The 26,696-nt window shown below is 34.9% G+C and overlaps 1 protein-coding gene across 3 annotated transcripts in view; it reads left to right on the top strand.

Moving 5' to 3' along the window:
• The window catches only part of LOC150098225 (uncharacterized), an 89,860-nt gene that overhangs the window by 29,056 nt on the left and 34,108 nt on the right, over positions 1-26,696 (top strand). For all 3 annotated transcript variants that reach the window (XM_090406082.1, XM_090406081.1, XM_090406083.1), the window contains exon 3: positions 10,724-10,862. In XM_090406082.1, coding sequence (XP_090262208.1) covers positions 10,724-10,862 — 139 coding nt within the window. The remainder of the gene's footprint in view (positions 1-10,723; positions 10,863-26,696) is intronic.

Raw genomic sequence — 26,696 nt, 5'->3', positions numbered from 1 at the left:
ATCATGCCATTACCTTCCTCCGCCGTTAATCTCGTTACGGCTATTCTATAGCCATTAGTGGATTAACTGTTGCTGAGTGACCTTTGTGTCCCTTCCCCCCTGTCTTTACGTCTATTGTATTGCTTAGAATTTCATTTACTGTCCTAAGTTATTTGACCTTTCTTGCCTCTAAAATGATTTATTGTGTCTCTTCCCAAAAAGTGAAACGAATTTCACATATGCGAAAAAAATCAATCCTGAAATGACCATTGATCAGCTTTTGCAATGAATGTATTTAGTGATAGTAAATTTGGTGTATTTTATTCTACAAATCAGTGCACCGGAAGAGTTGCGCTGATTGTTCTTTCACTTTACGTATAATAATTGAATAATTTTTTTTCGAATTTTAGAATTTTCAAATGTTTGCTTTGAAAATATTATGTCAAATATTTATATTTTTAAATAATATTTATTGAAATAAATATGTCCTTTTTCTTTCGTTTCTAGCGAAATAGCATTATATGGATCATCACATTTCAGATTTAGAAACGATTTTTTGTTATTCATAAAGACAAAATAAAAAAAAAATGTTAAAATGCTACATTGCATTACTCGGTTTCCGATTGTGTGTGTTTTTGGTATCAAAAATTTATATTCAGTGATATTTTGGCAGTGATTCTTCGCCTTCGTCATTTATTTATTTATTTATTTGTATTATGCATATTACGATAATATCTAGTGCATAACCTCGTAGATATGTTGAAAATATAATGTGAAAAATATCATATACGGAATGATTCAACATTTTTGCCCATTTTGAAGATTTTCTAATGCTCCCCCCCTCCTTATTCTCTCCTGGAACTGAATTGCATAACTACTCTAAATTTCTATACAGGTTTGAAAGCTTTTCTAGACAGCATTCAAAATCAATTACTTCATTTTACCATTTTGACAAAAGATATACGGCAATCAGATTGTATCCTGAAGCTTCTGATTCTGTTCTATTTATTTGCAATCTAAAACCAGCTGTTCTACTGTCCGCTGAAATTATGTGAAATTTTAGAAATAATATGCTATATTTTCACCATGCAAAATTGTTTATATGCATACCACACAAAAGAAAGTTCAGTAGTATTATTTGTGTTTGTTTTTCTTTTAAAAAAATCTAAATATTACTTCTGCTGCTGCTGCTGGAAGCTATTTCTGAAATAATCTATGTCTTATAAATACTTCGTAATTCTACAAATCAGTGCACCAGAAGAGTTGCACTGATTGTTCTTTCACTTTACGTATAATAATTGAATAATTTTTTTTTCGAATTTCAGAATTTTCAAATGTTTGCTTTGAAAATATTATGTCAAATATTTATATTTTTAAATAATATTTATTGAAATAAATATGTCCTTTTTCTTTCGTTTCTAGCGAAATAGCATTATATGGATCATCACATTTCAGTTTTAGAAACATTTTTTTGTTATTCATAAAGACAAAATAAAAAAAAAAATGTTAAAATGCTACATTGCATTACTCGGTTTCCGATTGTGTGTGTTTTTGGTATCAAAAATTTATATTCAGTGATATTTTGGCAGTGATTCTTTGCCTTCGTCATTTATTTATTTATTTGTATTATGCATATTACGATAATATCTAGTGCACATCCTCGTTGAAAATATAATGTGAAAAATATCATATACGAATGATTCAAAATTCTTTTTCATTTTGAAGATTTTCTAATGCTCCCCCCCCTCCTTATCCTCTCCTAGAACTCACAGGTTTGAAAGCTTTTCTAGACAGCATTCAAAATCAATTACTTCATTTTGCCATTTTGACAAAAGATATACGGCAATCAGATTGTATTGTGAAGCTAATAATTCTGTTCTATTTATTTGCAATCTAAAACCAGCTGTTCTACTTTCCGCTGAAATTATTTGAAATTTTAGAAATAATATGCTATATTTTCACCATGCAAAATTGTTTATATGCATACCACACAAAAGAAAGTTCTGTAGTATTATTTGTGTTTGTTTTTCTTTAAAAAAAATCTAAATATTACTTCTGCTGCTGCTGAAAGCTATTTCTGAAATTATCTACGTCTTCTAAATACTCGGTAATATCCTCTTAGCTGGAGGAAAAGTTGAAGGCTTATTACTCTCAGTGCTATTGAGAAGAAAGAGGAGAACACTAAAGTGCCTCAGGCTGTAGTGCAGAATATGTCAAGAACGTCTTGTTTCCTTTTTGATTGTTGATTACCTATATCCTAACAGAAATACTGATATTTCGTTTACATGCTTATACATTATTTATGTCAAAATAATTGCTTAATTTATAATGATCAGTTTCACTTTTATTATCAAAAATTAGAAATTAAATCATACAATTATCTTGAAAAAGAGAATTTGAATTATTTTCAAAGAAAAGTTGCATATGCGTTTCATAATCTTTTTTTTTTGGGGGGGGGGTATAGACCTAATCAATCTGTGGATATTTCAGATAATTTATTTCATAAATCGTTCGCAAGACAGCTGTTACAAACGTAAATCACTTGGGGAACATACCCATTCATTTTAGTGTAAAATAGTAGCAAAAGTTCAGTTACTTTAGATATCTAATCTAGAAGAAAATGTTATGTCTGCTGAGATTAGAATCTTACGTGAATAATTTTTCTGACATGATTTCTCTATTCATTATAATGTAACCAATTTCCAGATTTTTTTCCCTCCTGCAGACTTCATGTTATATGCAGTGATTTCTTCTTTGTACTACAAGAAAAAAAATCAGATAACAGGAGAAAAATATGTAGTATTTTCTTTTCCACTGGCTGAATTTACAATGTTCTTTCTTTGTGTTTTGAAGAGAAAGTGCAAATGACTTTTTTCTTACTATTTTTGCCATTATAACATCTCATATAATTATAAGAGTGACATTTTACCGCTTTTTTTCCCACACGAGAAACAGAAATAAGGTAGTAATAATATTGTTGATTCTGCCAAACTTCATTGTAGCAGAAATTTTTATTAAAACTTTGTAATATATATATATCTCCGAAACAAGAAATTTGGAACCCATATCACATCAATGTTGAGTGTTTGCAAGGTGAAAATGTTCCCGTTATTATTTATATATTTCATTTATTAATTAGGGGGCTATGCCCCCCCCCCCCCCCCCCCCCCCCCCCGTGTTCCGGATGGTAGACCAGTTCTCCTTCTATTGTGATAACTCGAAAGGGGGTTCTGCCCCTGAATTCTGATGACTCGAATTTTGAAGACTCGACACTCAGGGTAGCCCCTGAGTTTAAACGTTTCGATAAACATGACATAAAAAGGCTTATCATTTTATATATATATATAGGGTAGATTTTATTTCATTATTTTTTATTGTTTTGATGAAATACTTTACCTGGAATACTCTTTCCAGTTTCTCTGTGTCATAAAAAGAACTTAAAAATTAGCCTTCAAGATGAAAAAGAAACAGTGCATTCAGATCCCTCTATCAATATTTGTAATCCTGAAAAGGACTGTTTTGATGGCCTTGAAAACAAACATTTTTTATTTCATACTGTTCAGAATTTAAAATTCTTGAACAGCGTGGAACACCTTGAAGCAAGGGTAAACACACAAAGCAGTTTTACACTCAGGGCACCAGATTTTTGTTTCCTTTCTGATATTTTTTTTATTACATACATAATATTTGCGTGTAGGTTTTTTTTTTTTATTAGCCGTTGGTGGTAGATTTTTGGGATGATGGTTGGAGTTAGCAGCGTTCAACCTCAGATGTCTGGCAGGATTTCCTGTTTTTCTGCTTGCTGAAGAAGGTGCATGTGCATGCAGCAATGCTTTTGCAATTTCTATTCTGTATTCTAGATATGTTATGGTAGACAAACATTTTTTCTTGTACAGGAGAAAACTGTTCCAAATAACAAAATCCAAACACTTCAAAATTCAAATAACATGTCCAAACACTTTTTTGTAATATTTTTTATGCTGTTTCCTCATTACAGAGTAGAATGATAGCTGCTGATCGCACCTGTCGACTCCACCTATAGTGTCGTTGTATGCACACACAGCAATGGGTTTTTCTTTCTTCAAACCATGCTTCTCCACGGATTCCGTTGATGGATTGTGCAGTGAAGATAGCAGAAAAACATCTTTTTTGGCTTTCCAACGTAGTGCAAAGACTTTCCCTCGCTGATAAGTTCGGATTTCCCCCTTCGATAGCTTTCCTGAAGGCATATCTCGCCTTTTTGCATTTACAGTACCATAACTATCTGTACGATGCTGTAAAAGCAAATCACCGAGTTCAGGACACATATATAGTAATTATCCATTATAATGCAGTAAAGGGTCTAGTAACTGCATTACTGCACGCATCGACAAGGGGAGATCCGAATATTTATCGTGCTCGATTACAGTTTGCTTTCCCGTATAAGGTTTGAAATCCCGAAGATATCCACTTTCCGATTCGCAAAGCATAAAAAATTTTACTCCATACTTCGCTTTCTTTTTGGGAATATACTGCTTACATTTCAGTCCACCTTTGAATGGCATAAGGCTTTCATCGATACTCAAGTCTCTCTCAGGAATGTAGAGTGATCTACATTTTTGATGGATTTTCATCAGAAAATCATAAATTTTGTTGAGGACTGGGCAAGGATGTGTTGCCTGATCGTATTCCTCATTATTCTGAAAATGCAAATACTTTATGATGAAGACTGAATTGTTTTTCAGTCATAACTGAAAAAGTTCAGGCAGGAACGAATGATTTGAAAGAGGACAAAATGGAAATGATAGAGGATGTGAGGGAGTTGTTTGAGGTAACAAAAGAGAAGAGTGAGAGAGTTAGGATGGTGAGTATCTTACCGCGGTATGACAGCGAAGTGTTTAGAAGGAGGGCCATAATTGCCAATGACTTTATGCGTGGGTTATGCATGGAGAGTGGTGTGGAATTTGTGGATGTGTGGAATGAGTTCGATGGGCGAAAGGACTTATATAAGATGGATGGGTTACATTTGAATGGAGTTGGTGTACAGAGACTTGAAAGAGTGTTGATGAATGATGTGGAAGTGGATGTACAGACTCAGGGAAACCAGATTTATTAAGGGGGGGGAGTAGATATGCAGACTTTAGGGGGGGGGCAGTTAAGTGTATGAATGAGTATATTATGCCCGGGCGAGTACGACGGACAACAAATCAGAATGGGATAGTTAGTATAAGGCATCAAAGTAGGGATGGGACAAATGGGCTTCTGCGATTCATGTACACTAATGCCAGGAGTATTAGGGACAAGAAGGAAGAGTTTTTGGCCATGGTTGGCACTTCCAGGCCACAGGTTGTCGGTATTAGTGAAACATGGCTGACAGAAGATGATAAAGCTAGTGGGATTGAATGCGACGGGTATAGCGTGTTCAGGAGTGACAGGGTGAATAAAAAGGGGGGAGGAGTGTTATTGATGATAGCTGATGAGCTTCAGCCAAGGAGTATAGAAGTTGAACTGCAGGATGGGGAAAAAAGCACATTTGAGGCTGTTTGGTGTGAGATAGAATCTAGCAGAACAAAATATGCAATTGGGTGCTGCTATAGACCGGGTGATGGAGTGGATGGTGGGGATAGTATGCATAAGCAAATAGAAGAAATGAGTGGAAGGAGGGTAATTATTATGGGTGATTTCAATTATGGTAACATTGACTAGAAAGAGGAGAGGGCACATGGGAGGAAGGAATTGGATTTTATGCAGTTATTAAGGGACAACTATCTACGGCAACATGTATTGGAAAATACCAGGGGGCAGAGAGTGCTGGACCTAGTAATTGCAACTGAGAATGTAGCTGTAACAAACATGACCATGTTGCCACCAATTGGTGAGAGTGACCATAAGGTCATGACTTGGGAGGTGGCTAAAGGAGTCGAATTTACAATTAAGACAGGGTACACGTGGAATTACCGGGCTGGTAAGTATGACAAGCTTAGGTGTGTGCTTGGCTCAATGCCATGGCATGTAAAACTGCAAGGGCTGGATGTTGATAGTGCATGGGAGGTGGTTAAGAACTGTTTGCAGGAGGCAATGGTTGACTGTATACCAAGAGTCCGAATAATAAATCAAGTAGGGGTTAAATGGATGAATAACACTATTAAGCTTGAGCTGCAAAAAAAGAAACAATTGTGGAGGGAATTTAAGGAGAAGGGTGACCATCAGGTGCAGGAACAGTATAAAGCTCAGGCCAGGATGGTAACAAGGGTGGTAAGAAAAGCAAAAGCAGATTACGAAAGGAAATTGACCATGCAGGCTAAAGAGAATCCCAAACAGTTTTTTCAATATGTTGCAAGTAAAAGGAAAAATGCTCATGGTAGAATGATCTTAAAAAATGCTGAGGGTAGGGAGGTAACCAAATCAGTTGATGTTGTGGAATTACTGAGCGAGCACTTTGCAAGAGTATATCATCCAGGTGGTGACTTTGCAGAAATGGAAAAACCAACAGCTTATACTGGAATTGTGATGAATGAAGTAGAGGTAACTAGTCTATTACAGAACCTCAATGTCAATACATCTGTGGGATTGGATGGTATACCAGCTCGTGTTGTACGTGAAGCGGCCAAAGAATTGTCAGTGCCCTTGACCATTTTGTTTAATTTGAGCCTCAGGACTGGGTCAGTCCCAAGGGGGTGGAAAGAGGGGAAAATAGTTCCACTGCACAAAGGTGGTTCCAAGGCTGCTGTTGAAAATTACCGGCCAATCAGCATAACAGGAATCATTATCAAGGTCTTAGAGAAAATAGTCAAGAGGAAAATACAAGATTGGATAGAAGAAAATGGGATACTGTATCGGGGACAGCATGGTTTTGTGAAGGGTAGGTCATGCCTCAGTAACTTGCTCACGTATTATAACACAGTGACGGCTGAACTGGATAAGGGTAATGGGTTTACAGTGATTCTACTGGACCTTGCTAAGGCCTTTGACAGGATACCACATGGAATTCTAATCAGTAAATTGCAGCATATGGGAATGGACATAGGGTTGGTGAGATGGATAGGAGGGTGGTTGACGGAGAGATATCAGAGAGTGGTTTACTCAGGAGTAGAGTCCACAAGACAGCCTGTGACTAGTGGTGTGCCACAAGGATCTGTTCTTGGACCACTGCTGTTTAATTTGTTCATAAATGATATAGGAAATGATCTGAGAGGAACAGTTCATTTGTTTGCGGATGATGCGAAGTTGGGTAGGGCAATAGTGAATGCAGAAGATGTCAAAATTTTGCAGGATGATTTGGATAGATTGGAGGTCTGGGCTAGGGAGAAGGGATGTCAATTTAATGTGGCAAAATGTAAGGTTATGCATTTTGGGGTGAAAAGATTGGAGGCAGTTTACTTCATTGGTGGAACCGTGCTCCAGGAAATTGATGAGGCACGAGATTTAGGAGTGTTGGTGGATAAGGAATTGAAATTTAGGGGACACATTGCAAAAGTGGCCAAATCAACTCATCAAATCACTTGGTTGCTGAAGAATACGTTGACAAGCAGGTTATTGTTCCTCTGTATCGAGCCTTGATAAGACCCCATCTCGACTACTGTGCTCAGATTTGGTCACCTAGGTTTCTTCTTGATGGGGAAGAGGTGGAGAGGCTCCAGAGGCGAGTGACCAAGATGATAGCAGGTCTGTGGAATGAACCGTATGAGAACAGGTTGAGGATTTGTGGGTTGCAAAAATTGGTTGATAGGTGGAGGAGGGGAGATATGATTGAGACATTCAAATTACTGAAGGGTTTCTATAAAATTAATTCAGAAGATATTTTTGAGAACAGGGCTGGTTTTGGGAGGACTAGGGGACATCCATGGAAACTGGGCAAAAGTGTGGTTAGTAAAGGTGTTAGAGCTGGGTTCTTTACTTTTAGAGTAGTGAATGAGTGGAATGCACTCCCTGAGTCTGTGGTGGATGCTGTGACAGTGAATGAGTTTAAGGCGAGGTATGATAGATACTGTATGAATGTGGAATAGTTGTGATGAATATGATTTAGGGCCTCCCTCGATGAGTCTAATGACTCCCTGGAGTTGCCCGTAATAATAGTAATAGTAATAATAACATCACGAAACATTGGCGTGTTCAGAATCCAGTCTGTAGACCAATACGTTTCGAGAGCGGGCTTTCGAAATGTATTTTGAAACTTCGGGTTTTCCACTTTCTTTATTCTGATATTGCATTTGAAGGATGACAGTGATTTTAAATATTAATTTCACCTATATCCGAATATCACATAATTTCCTGATTTATAATAATCAGGAAATATGTATATTGTCTGATTTATAATTTGCTAATTTATAATAATCACCACATAGTTTCAGTATCGAAAAATTAATGTTATGTGGAACAATTTACTAGAGAAAAATAACGAATTAAATAAAAACTGTACCTATGTTTCATAACAGTTTTCGAGTGTGTGATAGTAATGCAACGGGGGGGGGGGGGGGGGGGTTAAACTATCAGAGGCGAAATAAAGTACAATTCTATTATAAAAATATGGAAATGAAATTTCACATTTGAATGATAAAAATAAGCAAATGTATCGCTTACTTTAAAAATTGGAGAATAAAATATCTGAATTATGCAGAAAATATAAATTTAAATCATAACTGTTAATTTCATTTTGTAATGACCAATTATACAAGGAAACCAAGAAAGTGAAAGTACAGATTACTATACAACATGAAGAAAAAATTTAGTGATATGATTAAAGAATTTCATGTTATTCTCTATAAAGCAAAGTTGCTCAAGTGTGTCCTAAAGGAATTCTGTTAAGTATTATTCGATTTCTATGGTTTTGTACAAAAATAAAATTAATATAATCTGGAACATCGGCAGCCGGTTTTCTTTTCTTTTTTTAAAAGAATATTTCAAATAATTATCGTGAATTAATTTCTTCGAGAACCAAGAAAAATCTTTTGTTTAGTAAGCGATTAGAAAAAACTTAGCGCAAAAAAATAAAAAATTAAATTGGTTCTCCAAGGTAAGGCAATATTTAAGTGAAGAAATTATGCAAGACCTTTATTTTGTCCAAAAATTAAAATTGTATTGTACAATAAAAAGAGAAAACAAAAATATAAATAATTTCTCTATTTTTAGTCTATCATATATAACTAAAATCCAGTTGACCAGCATGGAACAAGAAAGTCCGTTTCTTGTTATAGGCAACTGAGAGGCAGCTACGAACGGGAGATAATCCGATTAACCGTTCTCTTCAGCGTGAGGGTTTATCACACCTTCTAATGGACATGACAGTCAAATTGCACTTCTTATCCAGGTTCTTTAAACAGGTGGGCTGAATCATATCCAGATTTAGTTGGACGTCTATAGACGTCCTAGCTGGTAGGGAGGTTAAAGAAGCTTTAACACAGATACAAACTGCCCATGAATATCTTTGGTGATGATCCTTACTGGGAACATAGTTCTTCCATCCAAAAAGCTGTAAGAAATGCTCTGAAACCATATTATAACATGTTGGGGATGGGAAAAGCCCAACAGACAACATTCTTGTTGCATTTCTTAACAAAGCCTATTGATCCAGATGACCCTCAACCAGGCCCATCTCATTAAGGCTTCTCCATTTTGCCATTATATAGTATTTGCACATTTATAAACATTATTTATATAAAATAATTATAAGATAACCATAATTATTTTTAAAAATTACAAAACTGTTAACTTGTAGAGGTCAGTTTTTAAACTGAAAAAAACCAATCTGATTTAAATACCTCCTAATTTTACCTTAATTTACAAATTATTCACTTTATGAACAGTGGATTTGGGGCCTTAACTCCTTCATAAAATGAGGCTTTCGTGTGCATGCGTGCATGCACACACATGCAGCATATTTTTATGAAACAAATATTTTGAATTATTTATCACATAGAGTTTTAAAACTTATGGGATTACCTGAAATTCAGAAAAATGAAACCCATTAGGCCTGAAACTCGCTGTATCTGCTGCCATACTTAAGTGATCAGATACTTCTCTGCTTCGTGTGGTAGCTTCCTCACATAGGTTGAAGTTATCCATTTAAACTACCATCATATACTGTTTAGCTTTACTTTATTCTTAATAAATGTTCTTCTATCCAATATACTGTTCTTATCTTTAGATTTCCAGTAGGAAGCAGTGAACTTTTTTGATCATACTGTCAGTTTGCTAAGTGCAAACTGCTTCTCTGCTTTCTAACTACCAGACCATAGGTTTGAATCCTACTGTAGGGCACCAATGTTGGTGAATATCTTTAGATGTTAGGTAAATTTCATTACCTGATATGAGATCACTGAGGGCAAGCCTGAAATGATTGGCAAGAGTGCCATCTAGTTTATGGTACATAGTTTATGGATTAATCCTTAGCCTATAGTGCAATCATATTATATGCAGTATGTGCATAACTTTGATTTCAACTAAAACAGTTCATATTTGTATCATAAGGACATTCTTCTACACATTCGAGTAGAGTGCACATATAATTTTATTACCTTTCAGGATAAAGCATCATTAGTTTAGCCTGAAGGCATCTTATGTGAAATAGGCTTAATTAATATCCTCATATCTCTCCTGCATGTTTATTCCTTAACTTATCTTCTTTGCTTATTTAAGAGCAAGAGAAAGAATAATATAGAAAATAAGAATGTTGTAATTATAATTATGCACTTTTTTATAATGCTCTTGATAATTGTCAATTCTGTTTAATTTGATATCTCACTAAGTAAGCTGCTTTTTATAACAGTGTTATAGGTGTCAGAAACCCGGTCATAGGCTTTCAGACTGTCCATTAATTGAACCTGATTCAGGACAGAGTGTACATATTTGTTTCAAATGCGGATCAACTGAACACACAGTCAAAAGCTGCAGCTTAAAAAATGCAGGTAAGATGTTTATATATTGCATACACATTGCATATGATTACTTAACATATAATAAAGCCAAATCTTAGTTATAGATTATGTTTAACAGCCCTTTTTTTTGTATTTGTTTAATTTTTTTTCAAAATAAAACAAAACTAATGCTAAAGCACATAAATGCTCTTTGTGAATTTGAAAATAAAATCACCACACTCTCTAAGTAGAGAAAAGTGAGCTTATAGAAATAAATAAAGCAGAGTAAGGCTCATAGATTTAAAAAAATTAGACAGACTTCATTTCAAAATCTGTGTGAAAGAGCAAGTAGGTGACATGGGATGGGGAAAAAATAAGTAGTATCACTTCGTACATTTCTGAACGTCGTGATATGGATGGGCCGTCTGCTTCTGTTGTGCCATACTTGGATGACAGCATTTTCATTCATGTTCGAGTCTTCAGAAGTGATACGTTCACATGCCATCTTGAACAGAAACCATTGCTTTATATTTCATGGTATCAGGAAATCTCTTATTAGTTTGTGTAACATACAAGACCTCTCTTATGCCAATAACCATGTATAGACTTTACACAACAATATACAGACTGCATATAATGTATCTAATGACACACGACTAGCTATTATGTTATTTGCTTTCATTTAAAAAATAAAAAATTGTTGACATGTTCAGATCTTATGTGTTCTCTGCCTCTTTTCCTGATGATGATGCTGTCAGCTAATTGTTGACTAAACATGAAATTTTTTCAAAATAAATTTACAAGTTTACCTCCATTATTTATTTTCATAACTGTTGTCCTTGTAGTTATATCATCAGGTGAGCTTGGTTGTAACAGGTGTACACCTATTATAACTATCTTTTTTATGTTTAGTCAGCAATCTAAAACTGAGTTATTTGATAGATTCATTTGGTTTATTTAACAGAAAATAAAAATTATACAGGGTGTTCGGGATAAATTTGACAGTTTCGTAAGGAAAAAGAAAATCTTCTTTGTATCTATTAAATTTAATGAATTGACAAAAAAACATTACAGGCAGAGTTAATTACAATACTATCAACAAGATTTACTCAAAATAACCACAATTAGCATCGATCACAGCTTCAATTCTGCTTCGGAACCTCGAACAAGCTGATGCTACAGTCTCCCTGGGAAGGGCCGCAAAAACTGTTTTAATTTTATCCATTAACTGGGCTTTTGTATTACTGGAAGTGCGATTGGTGTCTTTTTCAACTGCGCCCCATACAAAATAATCCATGGGGTTAAGGTCTGGGGAGTTTGGAGGCCAAACATTTGGACTGGTGAAGTCGTAGAAATTTTCAGACAACCGTTTTTGACTTTTCCCAGAGGTGTGGCAAGGGGCCGAATCCTGCTGCCATACATACGGCCTACCATTGGCTACCCTTGTTATCCAGGGCTTGACTACAGTTAGCAACTCCACGAACAAAGCCCGAATTCCAATGCCAGGGTTCTTCAACACCTGTTCCTGCAGATTTGCGAGGAATTCTGCTGTACGAACGCAATCAGATCGTCTGCTAGGGATCTTTCTTCTTGCTACATCCTCGTAGTCACCATTGCAAGTCTCTAGTTCATGCCTGATTGTTTTTTTTACTGTATTCAGGGAGCATTGGGCAGCAGTCGTAATATCCTTATTTTGATGGCGGGCACGAATCATCATGATACAAGTTATTCTCTTCCATGATTCAGGTGGGTTCCAGCTATCCATCCTTTCTGACATCTTGTATATGAATGAAGAAGGGTCCAAACTTTTAAATGAAGAGAAGTGTGTGTTAATACATGTAACTTACGGAAAAATATAATTAATTATAAATATGTCAAATTTATCCCGAACACCCTGTATATAGTTAAAGCAAACAGTTTGAGTGTTTATTATCACAATGTGTCAGGTCCAAATTCAGTTTTAGATTAGAATTACAACCACAGCACTTCCTAAGCAGAAAAAGAAGAGTTGTGACTGACAAGCACATGTCTGAAAAAACTCTCCATCTTGAAAAGATGGAGAGTTACAAGACTGATAGTAGGGATTATCTTTCTATTTCCATTGCTTGTCATAGGTCTGAAGTATACACTAGTGGCCAAAATTGTAGAAACCTTTTCGAAAAAGTGTATTTTTGAAGTTTGATGGCTCATAAACCACTTTTTTTTGGTGTAATACCATAAAATTATATATCAATGGAAAGATATTACTAAATTACTTAAGGAATTGACAATAGATAAGAATATAAATTAAATTACAATTCAATAAATATTTTCGATATTTCGGCAACATCACATTGCCATCTTCAAAAGGAACTTACAAAAAAGGCACGTGCACGTAGACACTACAACACAGTAACTGAGAATGAGGTGATGAATCTATTGTTCTCCTAAAATTCCTGATGGGGCATTCCCTAGCGGACTAAGTAGGTGTTCTTGGCCGTTGGGCTGAAGGTTTGCTGATGTAAACCTCCCAAATTTGGGGCAGTCTCATATAATCTTACTTTGGCCAAACAGGCAGGACAGCGAATATCAGAATTTTGGAACACAAGGACTACATCCGTTTTCACACGTACAGTCACCCTGGTCTTGCAGACCATGCTCTGAATACACGCCACAGAATACGGTGGAAGAAAGCTACAGTAATACACCGTAGCAAATAAAAATTCGAAAGACTATTCGTGGAATCAGCCTCAGCCCTAAGAAACTCTCCAAACTCAACAAATTTGGTTGTATGAGACTGCCCCAAATTTGGGAGGTTTACATCAGCAGTCCTTCAGCCCAACGACCAAGAACACCTACTTAGCTCGCTAGGGGGGGCACCATCAGAACTTTTAGGAGAACAATAGCTACATCACTTCATTCTCAGTTACTGTGTTGTAGTGCCTTTTTTTTGTAAGTTCCTTTTGAAGATGGCAACGTGATGTTGCCAAAATATTGGAAATATTTATTAAAGTGTAATTTAATTTATATTCTTATCTATGTTGTATATTCCTTAAGCGATTTAGTAATGCATAACCAACGTATAAGCCTGTCTACGAGAATTACCATCATCCACGGATGCCATCGCACAGAAGGCCCGCCAATATGGTAAAATGAAGTTTAAGTTATCTAGACAATTAAATCGTCTAACTTTCCTAAAACGCTGCTGGGATAATCAGGTGATCCCAAATTGTGTAAAATTCAAGCACCGTTTTGTTTCACATAAAGCTCTCTGTATCTATAACCACACCAGCTACGCTTTGCTTCGGGAACAAATTGCTGCCACGCGGTTTCTCTTAGCGGACATTAATTTGTGCTTTTGAAGAAGAGCTGCTTTCGTGCACTTTAAATCATGAGCTTTGGTCAATTTTACATGATGTCTCGTGTACTGCAGCAGAATCCGCCACCTTCTGAATCAAATCGCCAACAGTGTAAGACTGGATGTAGCTTGTGTCCTCTCCAAAGCAACACCACCAAAAACCAACATATCCAACAAGGAATATAATGCTCTGCAGGAAATGAGGAATAATAAAGAAATAGTTATCACCAAAGCGGATAAGGGAAATGCAACTGTAGTACTTAACCAAAAGGACTACACAGGTAAGCTTAATGCTCTTCTATTAGATCGGGCTACTTACCTCCCTATCGAGTACAGTCCCACCAACTCACAAATCAGAAAACTTCACAGGCTCCTTAAGAAAGTCATTTCTTGGCCTGTAGAAGTTAACAACAGATTAAAGCTGTTTAACTCTGTAGAGTCCATAAAGCATATTTATGGACTCCCAAAAATGCATAAAGAAAATGTGCCATTACGTCCCATAGTGGATGGCATTGATTCCCCCACATACAAATTGGCCAAAGCACTCACACACTACTGGCAACACACCATCACACACAAAAAAAACTCAGCCCACTTCAAAGCCAGAATAGAAAACCTTACACTCCAACATACTAACATAATGGTCAGCTTTGACGTTTCCTCCTTATTCACAAATGTTCCGCTCAAGGAAACTAGAGCTAATCCAAGCTAAATTTTCTCCCGATATCTCAGCCCTATTTCAGTTCACAATGAACTCAAGCTATTTTGTTTGGCATAGAAAATTCTACAAACAAATAGAGGGGACAGCCATGGGTTTGCTATTTGGCCACATGGCTCTGATACACTCTTCTCCTTCTTAACACACTTAAACAACCAACACCCCAGAATCAAGTTCACCCTGGAAAAAGAGGAAAACAACAGCCTCCCTTTCCTAGACACACTAGTCACCCACCAGCCTGATGGAACCTTGGTTTTCTCAGTTTATAGAAAATCCACCCATACAGGCAGGTACATTCGCCAACAATCCCCCCCTCCCTCCCTTCACAACAATATGGAATGGTGTAAACATTATACATCAGGACTAAACTAATCTGTTCTAATGACAAGGCCCTAAACACTGAACTAAATCACATCCTCAACACTTTCTCAGCCAATGGCTACCCCTCCCCCAAAAAAATCCAAAAAATATTGAAACCAACAAGCCACAACCCCCCCCTTTCCCCCTCCACAACAAGGATTACTCTAAATCCATCACCATTCCCTACATCCGAGGCACCTCAGAAAAAATTACCAAAATCTTAAAAAATCATAACTTGACCTCCTGTTACAGACCATATAGAAAATTGGCATCTCTTATCTGCTCCACTAAAGACCAATCACTTCGCCTAGACCTACCTGGTGTATATCAGGTCCCTTGAAGCTGTAAACTGTCTTACTTTGGCCAAAAAGGCAGGGCAGCGAATATCAGAATTTCGGAACACAAGGACTACATCCATTTTCACAAGTACAACCACTCTGGTCTTGCAGACCATGCTCTGGATATACGCCACAGAATACGGTGGAAGAAAGCTACAGTAATACACCTTAGCAAATACAAATTCGAAAGACTATTCATTGAATCAGCCTCAGCCCTAAGAAACTCTCCAAACCTCAACAGATTTGGTTGTATGAGACTGTTTACATCAGCAGACCTTCAGCCCAACGGCCAAGAACACCTACTTAGTCCGCTAGGGAATGCCCCATCAGGAATTTTAGAACAATAGCTTCATCACTTCATTCTCAGTTACTGTGTTGTAGTGCCTACGTGCACGTGCCTTTTTTGTAAGTTCCTTTTGAAGATGGCCAAAATATTGGAAATATTTATTAAAGTGTAATTTAATTTATAGTCTTATCTACGTTGTCAATTCCTTAAGTGATTTAGTAATGCATAACCAACGTATAAGCCTGTCTAAGAGAATTGCAATGGAAAGATAATTTAATCAAGAATGTAATACAATAACTTTCATGAAGGATTTTTTATTAGAACAGCAGTTATAAAGAAGAAAAGTGAAACACATAGAAAAAATGAGATATACAAAAATTCTCACAATGTGAGTTAATACTTAGTTGGTTAACCTTTAGCATTAATTACGGTCTTACAACACCATCCCATGGAGTGAACCAAGTTTTTTAGTTCTGCAGTTGTTATAATGTGAAACCAAGATTGACCTTAGGTATACAATCAGCCATAACCTCCTGTAAATGCTCCTTGACCACTTCCCATGCTCTATTGACATCCAGCCCTTGCAGTTTTACATGCCATGACACTGAACCAAGCAATCTCCTAAGCTTTTCATACTTGCCAGCATGGTAATTCCACATATATCCTGTCTTAATCGAAAATTCCACACCTTTAGCCACCTCCCAGATCAAGATGTTATTACTAGGTCAAGCACTCTCAAACCCCTAGTATTTTCAGTTACATGCTGTCTCAGATAGTTGTCCCTTAATTGAATAAAATCCATTTCCTTTCTCACATGTGTCCTCTCCTCCTTCCAATCAATGTTACCATAGTTGAAATCCCCCATAACAATTGCCCTCCTTCCACTGATTTCATCAATTGGTTTATGCATACTATCTCCACCATCTATTCCATCACCTGGTCTATAGCAGCACCCAACTGTATATTTTGTTTTGCCAGTCTCAATCTCACACCAAATAGCCTCAAATGAGCTCTTTTCAGTATCCTGTGATACAACTTCAATTCTTCTTGGTTACAGTTCATCAGCTATCATCAGTAACACTCCTCCCCCCATTTTATTCTCTATGTCCCTCCTAAACAGACTATAACCTACACATTCTATCCCACTAACTATATCATCTTCCGTCAGCCTTGTTTCACTAATGCCAATAACCTGTGTCCAGGAAGAGTCAACCAAGGCCCAAAATTCTTCCTCCTTGTTCTTAATACTCCTGGCATTAGTATACATGAAATGCAGAGGTCTCTTTGTCCCACCCCTATCTTGATGCGTTATTCTAACATCCCATTCCGATTACTTGTCCTTAGTACTGGCTCGGGTACATTATATACATTCTTACACTCAACTGTCTCACTGATGTCTGGATATCCACTTCCCCCCCTCCTTGGTAGTTCTAGTTTCCCTGGTTCTGCACATCCATTTTCACTTCATTCAGCAACACTTTTTCCAGTCTCCGCACACCAAATCCATTCAAATACAGGCCATCCATCTTGTATAAATACTTTCGTCCATCAAACTCATTCCACATTTCCATGAATTCCACACCACACCGTCTGCATAACCTGCGCATAAAGTCATTTGCGATTATTTCCCTCCTCCTAAACTCCTCTCTGTCGTACCGCGGCAACAGACTCACCATCCTAACTCTGTTACTCTTTTCTTTCGCTACTTTTAACAATACTTTCAAATCCTCTCTCATAAAAAATTTATCTCCTTTAAATTCATTCGTACCTGCCACAACTATCAATTCTTTCACCCTCTGTTTTTGCGCTCTAATACTCTCGCTTACATCCTTAAGTTTTGCACCCGATAAGTACGATTTAGTTAAACTCCCATCTATCACACCTCTTAATAACGAGTCACTCTTTCCTTCATTTCTGAGACTTTCCTACTATTGTGCTTATTTTTCCTTTCAAAAACTTGTTTATTTCCATTAGTCAAGACACTCTGGAAAGAGTTTTGCAGGTGCTCCAACTGCCGCTGCACACTATGTATTACTCTGCATAACCTTGCGATCTCACTCCTTATAAATAATTCCTCATTTTTTTCATCATTTAAACCATTTTCTCTCTCTTTATAATTATTTTCACTCTTTCTTTGATCACTGCTCTCATTGCCATCTTGTACAACATTGCAATTCCCCATACTAACATAAACAATTCGTAAAAATATTCAGAATTTTAAATTATGATTATTTTTACATCAGTTTCATCTTTCTCTTAGATATATTAACATATATCTAAGAAAACTTTTAATGCTTATTTCTAGATCTTAAAAAATAACGTGATTCTTGTTTATCATTATTTACACTCTCGGAATCACTAGTTTCAGAATCATCTGATGCTATAGATAATTCAGAATTTTCTTCTTCCAATTTACTATACTTACAAATTTCATTTCTATACCTTTCAAATATTTCATTTAAACTACTTGAATTATGCCCTAAATCTACACTATCAGAATCAAATTCTACAGGTTTCTGAGATTCTTTATCCTTACTAATTAAATTAGAGGTATTTTCACATTCCCCTGGCTTACTTAACTCTATATTAACTAACCTATGATATTCTGCTATAATTTCATCCATCTTAGATTCAGTTTGATTATCATCACTCTTACATTTTACATTATCTGAATTATGTGTCTTGGGATTTCTAAAATTTCCTGCATTAGGTTTTATTTTACTAAAATATAATTTTCTCCTTTGCTGCATATTTGAATTATGAGCTTTAAAACTATTCCCTTTTCTAATATTTGATTGTGAATGAGATGCACAATTAGTACTAGGAAAACTATGCTCATTTTTCAATATTCTATTCATATTGTCTCCTAATATAACTAAATTTCTGCTCCCTAAAAAGTACTTTTTTAACCTATTAGAGTGTACATTTATAATTTTACTAGGATTTTTGACATCTTGAATCCTAAAATTCACAGGAGAAAATTTATCTAAAATTCTATATGGACCTAAAGCTTTCTTTCCTAATTTCCCAACTCTTTTTATACTAGATTTATCATCTAACAATACTAAATCTCCTGGTGCAAATGACTTATACTTTCTAAAACGATTTGTACTGCCTAGTTTTCTGAGAACTTAATCTACTTATTTCATCTACTAATTTGTGAGTAGTGGAAAATTTATCTACTACTGTTTCAAGATACTCATTTATGTCATTGTATCCTGTATTAGGAATGACTGAAACAAGTTCATTAGGAAAGATTGATCAAAGCCATATAAAGCAAAAGATGGTTTTTCTTTGATAGCAGAATAAAAAGCAGATCTGCATGCAAATAATGCTTGAGAAATATATGTATCTCAATCATTCATTTTAGTGTTTGCCAGATTGGAAAGTATTTGCTTTATATTTTTATTCAGCCTTTCACACATACCTTTTACACTGTGGGTGGTAAGGTGTAGTAAAAATCTTCCTAACAATAAGTAATTTACATAACTGTAACAATTCAGATGTGAAATTTGCTCCTTGATCTGAAAGTAAGGTCTGAGGAGTTCCATATCTACAAATTATCATATTCAAGACCTTTCTTGCAACAGTCTTTGCAGTTTGATCCTTCATTGACACTGCTTCAGGAAATCTAGTTAACATATCTATGACTACTAGAATATACCTATTGCCTTTTTTAGTAATTGGCAGTGGACCTACTATATCAATAGCAACAGCCTGAAAAGGTCTAGTTGGAATTGGAAATGGTTGTAGTGAAGCTTTTCCTTTGAAAGGGGATCTTATTTGGCACTTATGGCATGATTTGACATATGTGGGTATGTCACTCTGCATACCTTTCCAGATGTAACGATCCTTTATTCTTTCCCAAGTTCTAGAAAATCCTTGGTGTCCTGCCAAGTCAGAATCATGGAAAAGTGTACATAATCCAAGGAATCATTTCAGTTGGTGCCAATATTTTCACTTTCAACCTTCCTTCTTCCATTTGCCTAGATAAGAGTAATCCATCTTTGTCTAAATATAAGTTTTCCAGGTTTAAAAATGTATCCAGTTGAGTTTCACCCTTCAATACTGCCTCATAAATAGATTTAAGTACAGGATCATCTTTTTGAGGTCGGATAATCTCATCCTTTTCCCAAATTTGTGAACTAGGGTCTTTATTCTTTAGAGTCTCAATATTAAACACTTGATCATTATCATCAGGGTGTTTAAAAACTTTAGGCGATTTCTCTAATTTTCCATTGTCACCTGATGTCCTGTCTAAATGGCATTCTAGTCTACCCAAGGACACTGTATTATCAACAAAATTACATGCAAAACCATGACGTTTCAGAAAATCAATTCCAAATATTACTTGTACATTTGGATTTGATGATTCTGGAAGAACTATTAATGGATGACAAATTTTCAATGGAAAACAAGGAATTGAAATAAAACATTAATTTACTTATCAGCTGAAATTTCTGATTCAAATATACCCTTTAATTTAATTGGATAGCTTAAAACTTAAATGTCATTTGGAATTAGAGATTTAATTTTGTTAAACAAACTATAAGAAATGAGTGAAATATGTGCACCAGTGTCAAGTAAGATTTCATAAGGCACATCTTCAATAAATCCTTGTAGAACTGTCAAAGAATTACCTCCATTAGCATAAGGAGCTAATGATACTGTTGGATTCTAATTATGTAGAAAATTAGAATAATTAGAATAGAATAAATGTTGTTTGATTCAGAATCCAACATGATTTTCCGTCATAAGAACTATATTTGTAGATATTATTTAATGTAAATAACATAAATTATAATTGATATTATATAACTACCTTAATTATGTCAAATATTTAATTGCTTAATCAAAGAAATGTGTTAATGGTAAATAGATTCTATATTAAGTGTTATTAAGCTGTTTTATTTATTGTTTTGTCAATATTCTAAGAATTTATATTTGTGATTTAACTGCGCATTTATTGAAATACGATCATTCTATTTATTCCTTTTGTGAAAGCTTAATGTTATGTAATAACTCAATGTAGTTGTATAGCGTAATGTAACATTCGCGAGAATGTTTACGTCTATCGGTTGTCATGGAGACGCGTGAAAATAAACGGGCGCGTGTGAAGGGAGCGTTTGTGGAGAAGAGAGAAAATAGATACGTAGTTGTAAGTGAGAGTCGGAACGGAACTTTGGAACTATAAGGTAGCAAGGAAGTAAACTAAAGAAGTAGATGTAATTAAAAGGTTCTTAGGGAAGAATTGAGTAGATATTTTTTTTTCATAAGTGAATCTTATAGTTGGCTGAAAGCAAAGTCAGCCGTAGTAATAAAGGAAATTATTGCAGTAATCGGATAATTAGAGAACTGGATATTCAAAGAAGAATTCTGAATAAATCCAGTCAGTCTACAATTACGACTTATTTCTATACTACGAAAAAAGGAATTGTACGGAGTTAAACTAGTTGATAAATGAAAAATAAGAATAATTAATGTACCTTATAGTTTTTATCTGGAGTTTTGAAGCGCGATTAATAAGGCTTAGTTATAACCTTGGAGAAATTTTATAAATGTGTTTCGCAAGTATGATAAATACAAATTGAAAGTGTGCTCACAAAATATTGGAAGTACTGAAGATTATTTCTGGTAAGGACAGTCACATTAGTTTATTTCAGTGTATGAAGATTTAAGTATTAGTTCCGTTGCGCTGTTTGTAACATTAACTGTAGCTTACCATCGAGGCTGAGAGTTGAAACTATAGACATTGAAATGATATCTACCGTGGTTAGTGCCTGTTATGAGTTAATCGTAGAGTGTAGCTGAGAGACACAAGGAAACTGTTTAAATAAGAATTTCTATTGTAATAAGTTGAGTATAGGAACTTTGTGATTCTGAAACTGTGAAATTGTATGTGAAAGTTTGAAAGATTGATTTATTGTGAATGACTTGACCTGATGTACTAGCTTGACTGAGTTATCATATTTAAAAGTGGAATACATGTATTTTGTTATATAACCATATATTAAATGTTTTGTTTGTTAATTTAAATATTGTGTTTGCCTGAATTTCTTTTTACTGCACCGTTCACAAAAATTCGGATCTAGCGGGAATCCCAGAAGGAAAGAAAATAAATACCATCGGCCTGAATGAGTGAAAAGACTGCTAGCTAATTTTGAATTAATCTTACTAATTCATATAGACTTATCTAAGGATAGAGTGGCGCAGTATAATAGAAATTTCTCTACCCTTAGATCAGTGATTAATTTGCAATTAGTTTTCCTTATTTGATGAAAGTGACTTTTAGCAAGATGGCGGATTTAGAACATAACATGAAAATAGAACGTCACGACAAATGGCGCAGTCGACAGGATGTGATTTAATTGATAGAAAGTAATTTAACAGCTATAGATTAACAGATTTAATTTAACTTGGTAATAATAATTGTGAAATTGCTCCCTGAAAATTTAAAAGGTAAATTGAATAGATCACAATGAACTGGTTGTAATCAGAAATCAGGCAAAGATAAAGTTTTTTTTTGAAATTAAAGGATTATATTATTTGAATTAATGCTCCAATTATCACAATGGCTGTTACTTCCAATTCAGAGATGGAAAACAGTGAATTTTTTAGAAGTATGAATCCCCAACAAGTAATTCCCCAATTTTCAGGAGAAGACTCTGATGATGTATTATTTTTTTTTACTTATGTTGAGAAACTCAGAGAAACAGCAGGTTGGACAGACTTTCAATTGTTGGTATTACTTAGAAACAAACTAATTGGTAAAGCTAAGACATATTTTTTTTCATCTCCTGTACTTAAGGAAACATTTGAATACAAGAAGTTTAAGGAAGTCTTGCTATCTCAATTTTGTAAACGGAGGAGTGTTGGACCAAATTTGTGGAAGCTACAGAGGATTGTACAAAAGGACAAAGAATGTGTTGGTGACTTCTACAATCGATTACTAACTCTCTCTGAAAGTTTAAATGTATCCAATGAAGACAAACCTCATTTGGATTGGGCAGTTTATCAACAATTTAGACAAGGTGTCAGACAAGAACTGAGGGAGACAGCCTATAAGAAGAAGATAACCTCACTAGAGGAATGTCTTATAGCTGTCAAGGAAAAGGAACAGATGATTGGAGACCTTTGCCTTTCATCTAATATTGGCCTTGTAAACATAGTAGAAACAACTGATTGTTCCATAGGAGTAAATAAATCCTCAAAAGAGAGCAGAAAGAAAGAAGATGAAAGGAAAATCATTAGAGAGAATCCTATTGATCAAAACTGTATGTCCGACACAAAAGAACAAACCAACAAGAAATTATTCAAGGAAGTAAAAGACATTGTTCACCAGGAAGTAGAAAAATTGCAACAGCCAATGAAGAATAAATTAGATGAAGTAATGAAAAAATTGACAGAAATGACTGTAGGATTTCAAGAAAATTTCAATCCCACAGCAGAACATATTAGTAAAGTTGTCAAACTGGAGGTTGAGAAGCAAAATAAACCAATATTGGCTAAATTGGATAGAGTAGTGGAAGCCCTGGAGAATGTTCGACAGCAAATTCCCATTGATCCTCAAGCTCAGACAAGGAGAAAATTTCTCAGAGATGATGGAGATCCTCCCAAATGTTTTAATTGCAACAAGATTGGTCACATCGCTAGGAATTGCTACCTTAATAAAAGAAACTACTCTAACAGCAGAAGAAACTCTAATTTTGGACATATTTCTAACAGAACATATAATAAAGCTCAAAATTTCCCTAGATCAAGAGAGTTAATGATGAAGGTTACAGGATGTGTCAAAGGTCATAATTGTAACATTCTATTTGACACAGGTTGTAATGCCTCAATCATCAGTAAGCATTATTTCCTAAAGTTAAGAGATAAATTATGGAAAGATGTCACCAATTTAAGGAGACCTGTAAGAATTTCCACTCTTTCTAATTCGAGATCTACAGCATATGAAAAAGTTCGTGCACAAATTTATATACCTGACATCAACCTCTGTGTATATCAAGATCTATTGATAGTCCCTTTCTCTCCTAGCTTAAATGCTCACATAATATTAGGAACAAATTTTATGGAGAGGCATCACTTCTCTTGTGACTTTTCCACAGGTCAAATATCCATATTGAATAGAAGAATACGTGTTAAAAAAAACAATAACTTTGAGTGCACAGGAACAAAGCAACCAACAAGAAGATTTTGTGTGCCTAATCAAGAAGAACAACCTGATAAGATGCAATCATCTATAGACAAACAAGCTGTGAAAAATACTGATTTAAGCTCTACTATACTTGATCAGCCTGTTATTCAACTTGACACTGACTTGACATCAAAACTTCAAGTATCTGATTCTGAGCATGAGATTTGTACTGAGAATCAATTACCAGCTGAGATTAATTTTACTGAGATATCAGCTTTGCATATCAGAACTAAGAATATGAGAAGAGGAGATAATTATAAGGACTTAAATAATTACAGAAAGAAAACCAGAAGAATCAGTCACCAAAATAGAAGTTATACTACAGTCAAATGTAATGACAGTAAAAATCTAAGTAAAGACCGAGAAGTTGTAGAAGATAGTACATGCGTTGTAGAAAACACAGGACGGAGTTTCATCCAAACAAGGTATAACCTAAGACCCCCCCCCCCCCCCCCAAAAAAAAAGGAGAGTAGTAGAAATCTGATTCCACCACCTAAAGGTTTAGAGTGAAAAATTTTTCTTTAAGGAAAAATTTTTCAGAGGAAGAGTAAGCCTTTGTTGGATTCTAATTATGTAGAAAATAGAATAAATGTTGTTTGATTCAGAATCCAACATGATTTTCCGTCATAAGAACTATATTTGTAGATATTATTTAATGTAAATAACATAAATTATAATTGATATTATATAACTACCTTAATTATGTCAAATATTTAATTGCTTAATCAAAGAAATGTGTTAATGGTAAATAGATTCTGTATTAAGTGTTATTAAGCTGTTTTATTTATTGTTTTGTCAATATTCTAAGAATTTATATTTGTGATTTAACTGCGCATTTATTGAAATACGATCATTCTATTTATTCCTTTTGTGAAAGCTTAATGTTATGTAATAACTCAATGTAGTTGTATAGCGTAATGTAACATTCGCGAGAATGTTTACGTCTATCGGTTGTCATGGAGACGTGTGAAAATAAACGGGCGCGTGTGAAGGGAGCGTTTGTGGAGAAGAGAGAAAATAGATACGTAGTTGTAAGTGAGAGTCGGAACGGAACTTTGGAACTATAAGGTAGCAAGGAAGTAAACTAAAGAAGTAGATGTAATTAAAAGGTTCTTAGGGAAGAATTGAGTAGATATTTTTTTTTCATAAGTGAATCTTATAGTTGGCTGAAAGCAAAGTCAGCCGTAGTAATAAAGGAAATTATTGCAGTAATCGGATAATTAGAGAACTGGATATTCAAAGAAGAATTCTGAATAAATCCAGTCAGTCTACAATTACGACTTATTTCTATACTACGAAAAAAGGAATTGTACGGAGTTAAACTAGTTGATAAATGAAAAATAAGAATAATTAATGTACCTTATAGTTTTTATCTGGAGTTTTGAAGCGCGATTAATAAGGCTTAGTTATAACCTTGGAGAAATTTTATAAATGTGTTTCGCAAGTATGATAAATACAAATTGAAAGTGTGCTCACAAAATATTGGAAGTACTGAAGATTATTTCTGGTAAGGACAGTCACATTAGTTTATTTCAGTGTATGAAGATTTAAGTATTAGTTCCGTTGCGCTGTTTGTAACATTAACTGTAGCTTACCATCGAGGCTGAGAGTTGAAACTATAGACATTGAAATGATATCTACCGTGGTTAGTGCCTGTTATGAGTTAATCGTAGAGTGTAGCTGAGAGACACAAGGAAACTGTTTAAATAAGAATTTCTATTGTAATAAGTTGAGTATAGGAACTTTGTGATTCTGAAACTGTGAAATTGTATGTGAAAGTTTGAAAGATTGATTTATTGTGAATGACTTGACCTGATGATGAAGCTTGACTGAGTTATCATATTTAAAAGTGGAATACATGTATTTTGTTATATAACCATATATTAAATGTTTTGTTTGTTAATTTAAATATTGTGTTTGCCTGAATTTCTTTTTACTGCACCGTTCACAAAAATTCGGATCTAGCGGGAATCCCAGAAGGAAAGAAAATAAATACCATCGGCCTGAATGAGTGAAAAGACTGCTAGCTAATTTTGAATTAATCTTACTAATTCATATAGACTTATCTAAGGATAGAGTGGCGCAGTATAATAGAAATTTCTCTACCCTTAGATCAGTGATTAATTTGCAATTAGTTTTCCTTATTTGATGAAAGTGACTTTTAGCAAGATGGCGGATTTAGAACATAACATGAAAATAGAACGTCACAACAATACATCAAACTCTCTCTTTTAGGGTTGTAGCTATCTTTAGCTCAAGACCCATGTCTAATGAGTAGTTTGACATTTCTGTCCTTGCCAGTATAATATTGGAATAATGATTATTCCTAGATTTTTCTTTATTCTCTGATTTCTTATGTTGAAAACAAGATTTATCTCTAACATAACAGTCTTTAGCAAAATGACCTGGTTTATTGCATCTAAAGCATTTTGGAACATATCTCCTATGAGATGCTTTATTCCTGTCAATACCATTAGATTTACAAGATAAAGATTGATTATCTTTAGGATTTTGTACCTTGTTAAATCCTATATCATCTTAAACAGAAGTTCCTGTCCTTTTACTATTGGTGTCTGTTGTCTTTCTATTTCTTCACTAAGAAATGTTTTCAGTTCCTCTAATTTTCCCAAATCATGTAATTGTACCTTG

This window comes from Typopeltis vanoorti, chromosome 16 (genome assembly GCF_054136105.1).
Source record: "Typopeltis vanoorti isolate ZY-2024b chromosome 16, IOZ_Tvanoo_1.0, whole genome shotgun sequence".
NCBI lineage: Eukaryota > Metazoa > Arthropoda > Arachnida > Uropygi > Thelyphonidae > Typopeltis > Typopeltis vanoorti.
The sequence above is the reverse complement of the archived record's forward strand: the minus strand, read 5'-3'. Positions and strand labels throughout refer to the sequence as shown.